Consider the following 8,702-nt stretch of genomic DNA (forward strand, 5'->3'; position numbering starts at 1 on the left):
AGTGCTGGGCTCTGGCGGGTTCTGTGCTGGCGGCAGCCCGGAGCACTGGGTGCTGCAGGGCTGGAGCGCTTCGCCTGGTGTGATGCTGCTCGTCGCTGGGCTGCGAGCAGGCTGGCAAGCTCTCCCGGTCTCTCTGCCTTCCTGCTGACATAACTTTTGGCTCAAATTCTCCTGAAATGCTTATCAGGCCACAGCCAGATGCTCTGAGCGGCACACAACCCTGTGGCACACAACCCTACGCCCCACAAACACAGGGCACGTGGCGGCTGGTGACCCCCCCAGACGACAAGCCCTGGGCAGCGGGGGACACGAGGGGAGTGGGCGAGCACTGTCACCACCCAGCCGTGTGCTCTGGCTGCTGCTGGCCCCTCTTGACTCAGTCTGGATCCGGGACCCACCTGGGCGTTGGGGCCCAGACCTCAGCGGGAGGGTTTTTGTTTTCTCTTCTGGTATATTTTGAAGTGCCACATCCACTCGTGTCACCATGGGGCAGAGCCCTGGCAGCTCTCCCTTTTGCAGGCACAGATGCACAAAGCTATGTTAAAAAAAAAACCAGAGAAAAAAAGAGGCTGCATTTTATTTTTCTGGCAAGTTAAAATCTGTTCCAGTGAGGTGCAGGGAATGATGATTTTCCCTGTAATTTGATTAATGGTTTACAGGTTTTTTTATTATAACATTATTTTCACTTGCAGGCCTTTAAAGACTACATGCAAAGCCCCACGTTAGGGACCAGCACAAAGGACCAAAGAGTTGAGAGACCTTCTGTTATTTGTAATTAATGTTGAGATCGAGGAGAATGATTACATGGGTATGATTTCACATCACCTACATATAAGAGAGCAATCGAGAGGATAACCTCATGGACAGCCAAGCTTTTTTGACCTAGACTGGGATTTCAGCCCTTACAAAGGGCTCCATCTTTCAAGAGAAGAAGACAACCCCATACATTACTTGCCAAAAGAAAGACCCGACCTACAGCAGTTGAAGTGGAGAGGGACAAATGGGATGGCAGGGGGAATTAGAAGATGGCCAGAGATGGAAAAATAACTTTTTATTCAAGGGACCAGGGAAAGGACCCTCGGGGGAAAGAGGAGGAGTAAGGGCCAGCGGTCCATGCTCGTGGAGGTGGCAGCTTCTCGATGGTCACAGCGAGCGCGCTGGAAGGATCAGCTTACTCCTAACCTAAATTCAGGGCAGGATGATTAATGAGGTGACAAGTGCAGGGTCCAGAATGACAACAAATCCACCGAGTCTTTGGTACAGAGGCAGGCTTGAATCCGTGGGTCCTGCTCTGTCTTCTAAACTCAGTGCTTTCTCCAGGGGAGATGACAGAACACAGGCTTGGAAAGCTTATCTAAGAGACTGAGGTGCCAAACGGCCTGGCGAGGACAATGGTTAAATTTAACTTTAAGCACCAACAAAATGGATGGATGAAGTTTCTCGCCTCGTGCGGAGGCGCAGCGGAGGGCAGTCGCACCAGCCCCACGCGGCGGGTGTGACCCCAACATCCTCGCCGTGCCGCTGCTCGGAGGACGAGGATCGGAGGCGTGAGGAGCGGGGCTGGCCCCTGCCACAGGCAACGACTTTGCTCCTTTGCAGGAACAGCCCTCCCGCGCTGGCACTGCCCACGGAGAGAGCGGCAGCCGCCTGCCCGCGGCCGTGCCCGGCTCTCGGGAGCAGCAGCGCGCCGGCACACCGGGAGAGGAAAGCTGGGATCGTTTTGCGCCTCCCCACTGAGGTGTACCGGTCTCCCTGGTTTTGCAATAGTTAGGAGAGAAACACCATTTCTACACAACCTAAGCCCACAGAGCACTGCTGGGCCGTAGGAAAATCCCTAGAAATCTGTGACCAAAGAGAGGTCTGGAGCTAGCATCCTCGGATGACCTCCCTTTACAAATTCCTAGGGCTCTGCCTATTTATAAATGCCCCGATAAGGCTAGAGTTCAAGAATGCACTAAGGTTTATAACTACAGAGCCAAGTCACCCTCTCGGGCATCTTCCTCATGCCAGGGAATTCAGAGAGGGTATTTGCTATATGAGGATAGTCAAAATTGGCCCCTAAAATAATTTTGTGCAATAATATGCTGAAGAATACATTAACTCCTGGAAGTCCCTATTTGGGCTAATAGCTGTGGTAGAGCCAGGCTGCTGAAGCAAATGAAACTTGCCTTATCTGGAGCTGTACTCCGGGGGGAAGAGCTGCAGGATCGAAGATCAATATTATCCAGTGTAGAAACCTAACGGGATGGTGGTCTGTCACCAGGGCTCCTGCACGCCCAGGATCACAAACCGCAGCTCTAACTCTTGCCCTCCTCTTCATTTGCTATTAGCGTTGCAAATAAAAATGCCAGCTGCAGTGGGTGCCAACCTTATTGCTTTGTAACACCACCTTCATCGGGTTTGCTTTTAAAAAAGTTACACAGTGGTAAATTAAAAAAAAAAAAATCTGCCACCTAGTGGCAAAGGAATTTCTTTTAGGGAGATGCTGATATGAGCACATCTTGCTGTGTTAATGGTAGTTTTCCAAAGGTATTTTCATGTAACAAACTCTCAGCTAAGCAGTATTTGGAGGGAATGGATTTCGAGAACACTTTGGGCTATGTCCCAAGGTCTTTACAGCATGTAGGTATTCACAAAACCAAGTGACACATTTGCTTCTTATGGACCTTATGAAAGGAGTCTTAAAGATGCTCCTACCAGCCCAGACTAGCATTTCACGAGATATAAAATGAACTAGGAATTAGGAAGATGTGCCTCCCAGCCTGCAAGGGCTCTTTGACTTTAAATGCTAGGACTCCTAATTGGTAGGAAAAAAATGGCTATTTGTGGCTCATTTCTGTAAGAAAAAATATAAACCAAGCAATTTTCTCCTAAATCTTCCTTTAATAACTAACTAACTGAAGCGTGCTTCCCCCCCGAATGTTTCTTCACATCCCCTGGGCTGCCACGCCAACCTTCTCCGTGTCCACAGCGTGAGGAGGAGCAGCCCAGCCACCCTGCCAAGGGGGGACCCTTCAGCGAGCTGCAGGGCTGAGAGCGAAACAGCCATCCGGCAGGAGAACCTCATGCGATGGAGTGTCAGAAAGATATAGAGACCTCTCCATCTTGGGAAGACGATAAAAGAGCCAACACTGTGTTTCTACCTCTGTACACTGTATTGGGGGGGGAGAGGGAATTACTGCAGCCAGTCCTGGCGACCACCTTGCCGAGGGCACTGAAAACTTGGAAAAGGGGGCAAGAAGGAGCTAAAAATATTAAGAGTTGGACACCAGGTCTTACAATGAGAAACACCAGAATTTCAAGATTGAAAAGTGACTTGCTTACAGTGTAGGAGAAGTTCATAGCTGCTACTGAGTTACTACAGAGTCAGCTTCTGAGGGCTTTTGTCATCTGGCAGAGAAAAGAAAAAAAAGAACTGACAATGCCAGACAATCTCGTGTTAGTAACAAGGCACGACATTTAATTGCAAGGAAATTACCAACTGGAACAAAGTACAAAGAGAGGTGCTGGAGTTTGCCTCCTAACGTCTTCAAAAAAGACTAGATACCTTCCTGGAAGTTAGGCTTCAGGAAGTTTATTTGTGGTATAATATAATAGGAGACTAGGCCCGATGATCTGACAGTGGCTTCTAGTCTTGAAATCTGGGAATGAAGTCATATCTGTCAATAAAGTCTTGCTGCTCAGAAGTGTAATTTGGTGTTAGGAGCCTAATTTAGGAACAAAGTGTGAAGAGCATGTGTTAAAGGATGAGCAATAAGGATAAGAGCAGTCATAGCCAGCCCTATGATCGCTGCAGGACTCGATATATTCTGCAAGTCTGAAGTCACGGGTAGACGGGAGGTGTTGAAATACATTTCTCCTCTGCATGCTTAGACAGCTTTGGTAGAAATAGCTACAAAGTGAGAAGATTGTATCCCAAAAGGGTTTCAGTTTTATTACTCGGTGGGTTGCTTTGTAAGAAGATGGTCTTCTCTGGGGGTTTGCAGCATCCTCAGTCCCCATCCCTGCCACCTGCTCTCACAGGAGGCTCCCTTGCAGCCTCCTGGTTGAGGTATGGCTTATTAATGTCCTTAACAACGTCAGCAGAATCAGGCTACCTGTGCGTAGGTGGCCTTTCGATTTATAAAGATGGCTTATAAGATGGAGACACACTTTTTTACCAACGCTTGTAGTGACAAGACAAGGGGGTTTAAGCTGAAAGAGGGTAGATTGAGATTAGACGTAAGAAACAAGTTCTTTGCTGGGAGGGTGGTGAGGCACTGGAACAGATTGCCCAGAGAAGTTGTGGATGCCCCATCCCTGGAAGTGTCCAAGGCCAGGTTGGATGGGGCTCTGAGCAACCTGGTCTGGTGGAAGGTGTCCCTGCCCATGGCAGGGGGGGTTAGAACTAGAGAATCTTTAAGGTCCCTTCCAACCCAAACCTTTCTACAATTCTATGATTGTATGATTTCTCAGCCAGGCTGATGGCAGGGGACAACACCCCACTCTGAGGGGTTTCAGGCGGGTAGCACACCTGCATGGTGCCGGCCCGCAGGCTGCCCACCCTCTCCCCTGACGGGTTAGTTAATGTCAGAGGTTTGTTTCTGCACCAGCACAACCTAAAGCGTTAAGTTCCCCCCCAGGAAAATCTGCCTTGGGAGAGTGCACCACAAAAAGCGGTGGCAACATTCCTCCCCCCGGCCCCGGGGGCTCATGAAGCCTGAACCAGGTGGTGCTCGCTGGAGAGACAGCTTGCCCAGCCGACTCGCAAATCCAGGCATCAGGTATATTGTCTTGTTACGTGCCTTTCTGCAGTGAAAGCTAATGCTGCTTCCCGCAGCAGTGTGTGCCTGAGTGCCGAGGCCAGGGCAGCAAATGCAATCCCCTTTGCAAGGCTGTCTTGGTGTCACCCCCATCCCGCTGATCCTGCTGGTCCCTGTGCTCAGGGACAGCGAAGGCTGTGGCTATGTGAGGTCCCACTTTGGACCTCAAATTTTTCGTTAATATTACCTTGAAGAAAATACATTGACAATTCTTCCCCTCTTCCAACATGAGAAATGTTTTCTTATTAATTTGGAGCTACTGATTCCTACAGCAGGAAATGCTTTAGTCATCCCCTCCTCAGCTGGTAAGCACTCTGCCCTAGTCCCAACGTCTTGTAATGATAAGCTCTCTGTCCTTCAACCATGGCTCTTCCTGGCCAGGCAGCCTCTGCAAGAACCAAACCAAGGGGACAAACGGCACAGCTTGTATTTTCGGGAGAAGGCTCCTCCCTTTGAGGTGTTTATTATCAAGGTTTTCTTCCTAGAAATATCCTACAGCTCAAATGGAAGTGGTGGGATTGAGAGAAGTGTCCTTACAGAAATGTGACTGATCATAAATGGTGCCTTTCAGCCTTTAAAATCCATGAGATTGTTCGCAATAGCAATACCAGCCCCGAACCACACTACCTCCAGCAGTGCTTTTGGTACCCAGCAAGTGACCACAGCCAAGTATGCCCCAAACCATCTTTGCATTTTCCTGCTGGCACCCCCTTTTTTGCCCACCAAAATCCTTCAAAATGAGGCTCGCACACATCTGCTTGCAGTGCTGTCTTTTATTTCGGAGGAGGCCCGAGGACCTGCTTGCTCCCAGTTAGTGGGACAGACCTAAAGCCGATGGGGAGGAGGGCTGCGGCAGAGGAACGACTGCGCCAGGGTGCAGCTCCCTGCTGCGGCTTAGCGGCTCGGGACACAAGGGTGGCTCCTGCGTGCCATTTCGATCTTCACGACGCTATTGGGTCCCAGCGAGTAGGTCACCTCGTCCTCGCTCACCCCCAGCGGCAGGCTGATTTCCTTCGTGATGTTTCTGTAGTTATACTCTGTCCCTGTTGCGGTGGTGTGCTCCTCTTCATGCTCTGCTAACACCTTCACCTTCCTGTCTTTCACTGTTACCGTAACTTCCTTGGGGTCAAAACCCTTCACATCTATCAAAGACAAAACCTTGTGATCATGGGAGGAGTTCAACATCCTGTTAAGTCTTCTTTGCATGCTGGAATAAGAACAAGAGGACAGCCTTTCAGTCCAGCTCACAGAGGAATGGGTGGACCACCTTAAGGACAGGAGAAGTAAATAGGAAACTATTGGATCCATCCTCATGCTGACACACAGCACTTGGGCTGGTGTCTGCACCATCAGGAGCTCCCACCTGCACGCCACAGCAGTCAGGAGTATTTCAGTGTCCCCTCTTGGGATTGGGCAATTGTGGAGCTGAAAAGTCCTTTCACCTAAATACAGAGAAGCCAGCGCTCTTCTCTCACATGTACATATGCCCACAAAGCCATGTGTGTTCATCTTATGCCTTGTCCTACATTTTAAATGAATAGTTACAATAGATCACATTTCCCAGTTAGGAGTTTTGTTTAAAGCAATCAGTGGATGGGAGACACATCTGGCAAAAAAACCCCAAATGCTCCTGCAGAGCTGGACGGGAGGCTCACTGAGCCATTAAAATGATTTCTAATAATGTCAAACAGCAACTCTGCTCAACCAGACGGCTGGGTCTTATTCAAACCATTTGTAAAGCAGACAATGGAAGGGTCATCTAAGTTATAATAGCTAAATTGGACACAAGGCACCAAATTAAAAAGATAATGGGTGTGATGGAAGAGGAAATAAGGCAAACAATGGCTCGTTAGCAAGGTCCACCCATTTCAGTAATCCTACTTAAAGCCTGCAATGATTCAACCTGGTGTGGTGATTTTGGGGTGTGCTTTCTGTGTGAGCTGGTTCTGTAGCTTCCAGTCAGAGTGAATTTCCATTCCTTCACTGGGATTTTGGTGTCCAATGATTCTGCAAGGGGATGCTGAGTCTGCCTAGCTCTGATACCCAATGCACTGATGAAAGTCTGGACACAGACACCAGTCCTGTAACACCTGGGATCTGAAATCTGCTGCTCGACAGCCCTGCGTGAGCTGCAGCTACTGGGTAAGTTTAAAGTAACCTCACAGCAACTTTTGGTTTTGCTGAAGTCGGTGTGAAACTAACCCAGGGGTCAGGCTTTTTTCCTTTTTCTTCTAACTTTATTGTACCCAGTAGATAACTCACATGGCAGGCTGTGGGATGATACTTGCTGCTCTACGGATAATGAAAATGTCATGTTTTTAATTGCCAAGGTGAAGGTCTCATCATTACCAGGCGCAACATGAGGGAACTCAAACAGAAGCTTGAGTTTGGGGAGAAAATACCAATGCCACAAATGCAGCAAGAGATTCCCACCGCTGCTGATGACCAAGGGACTTCTTAGCCCTCGGGGTCTCTCAATGTTTGGTTGTGCCTTAATGCAAATAGTCAGGTTTTATCATTCAACTACTCCCTTCCTGTAGGGCTGCCTTTGGGTTTTGTCCTTCTAGAGTCAATCTTGAACTCCATTAACAAAATCAAATCATTACACCAGTGGTCAAAATGGAGATGTAGAAATCCTGACACTTATTCCTCCTACTGTACATGGTGGGAAAATATGGATACATGTCTCTGATGTTTCAGTGCTACACCCCACCACGTACAGGCACGTTTTGGCTACTGATGAAGATAATTACGTGTTTACCAGGCTTAAACTGAATTTACATTGAAGATGGACTTTGTTCTGCAGCTGAGCAGCTTTGGATCTAGTTGTGTACTTTTAGATGCAGTTTGCAAGATGGTTAATGTCACAACGCCATGGTCCAAACCCTTTCCAGTGCAGGCGCTGCCTGCACGGCTCCTCTCGGGCTGCGTGGCCGCACAAGCCGTGCCTTCCCATTCCCCTTTCAACTAATTTATCTGAAAACGGCTATTTCTCTTCTGTCCTGCCTATCTGTTTCCACCTTCGCTCCTGATAGCGACGCCAAACCCCCCTTCCTCCTGCCTTCAAGGGTGGCGATGCCTGTGGGAAGCGGGCGAGTATCTGTCACCTGTCCAGTTCTCGCTCCACGTCCAGCCTCGCGGTGAGGGCCGTTCCCTCCCCGGGCCGGGGGCCGGGCTGGCACAGGCAGCAGCAGGGGCGCAGGGACGGGCCGCGCAGGCAGGACGCAGGCGGCTCCTGGCAGAGCTGCCGCAGCTGCAGGTCCAGCAGCCTCATCTGCCTCCGCATCTCGCTCTTCACCTGCCTCAAGTCCTGCTCGACCTCTTCCAAAAGGCGATCGTGCAACGACATCATCACGCTGCAAAGCGCGTCGGGGCGCGAGTGCAGCCGCGGCCGCGATAGCCTGCACTTGCGGCGGGGGAAAAATTGCCTTGAGTTTCGTCTGGAGGCGAGTACGTGTGTCAGCAGAGCCGCAGGCGTTGTTGCAGCCTTCCAGCGGGCACCTTATGACATCACGGGTCCGCTGACCCGTCACAGCTCCACAGTCGCCGTGGGAAGCGCAGCCCAGGTCCGCGCACACCCGCATCCCCCGCTGCCACTCCCGCCCAGGACCGGGGGCTTGTGCCATGGCCGGGTAGCGGAGCCGCCAGGAGCGTGACTTGGCTGCGGTTTCGTGCACAGTGTTGCTGCAGCTCGGCTGCCCACGCTATCCCCCTCTCTCCTGCCCTGGCACACCAGTGCAGAGGGAATGCAAGCTGCCTTTCTCCGCTCCCCGGCTGACATCCCCATGGACAAAGCCCAGGTCTCCGCTCAAGTTTTTAAGCTTGGTCTCCTCTTGAAGCTTGTGGGGATTCCCATTCCCAGGTCCTGACCACCACCGCCTTGGAAGAAGGGAAATGTGC

General features: G+C 50.4%; 1 protein-coding gene across 1 annotated transcript; it reads right to left on the reverse strand.

The window, feature by feature from the left end:
- Positions 1-5,696: 5,696 nt before the first annotated feature.
- On the reverse strand, positions 5,697-8,428 carry ODF1 (outer dense fiber of sperm tails 1). The gene is made up of 3 exons (XM_010577135.1): positions 8,304-8,428; positions 7,910-8,242; positions 5,697-6,009 (listed from the first exon to the last, which is right to left on the reverse strand). Exons 1-3 carry the CDS (start codon positions 8,426-8,428, stop codon positions 5,697-5,699), a joined length of 771 nt encoding a protein of 256 aa, XP_010575437.1.
- Between the last annotated feature and the right edge of the window lie 274 nt (positions 8,429-8,702).

The sequence above is a fragment of the Haliaeetus leucocephalus genome, unplaced genomic scaffold (assembly GCF_000737465.1).
Source record: "Haliaeetus leucocephalus isolate CR32 unplaced genomic scaffold, Haliaeetus_leucocephalus-4.0 Scaffold555, whole genome shotgun sequence".
NCBI lineage: Eukaryota > Metazoa > Chordata > Aves > Accipitriformes > Accipitridae > Haliaeetus > Haliaeetus leucocephalus.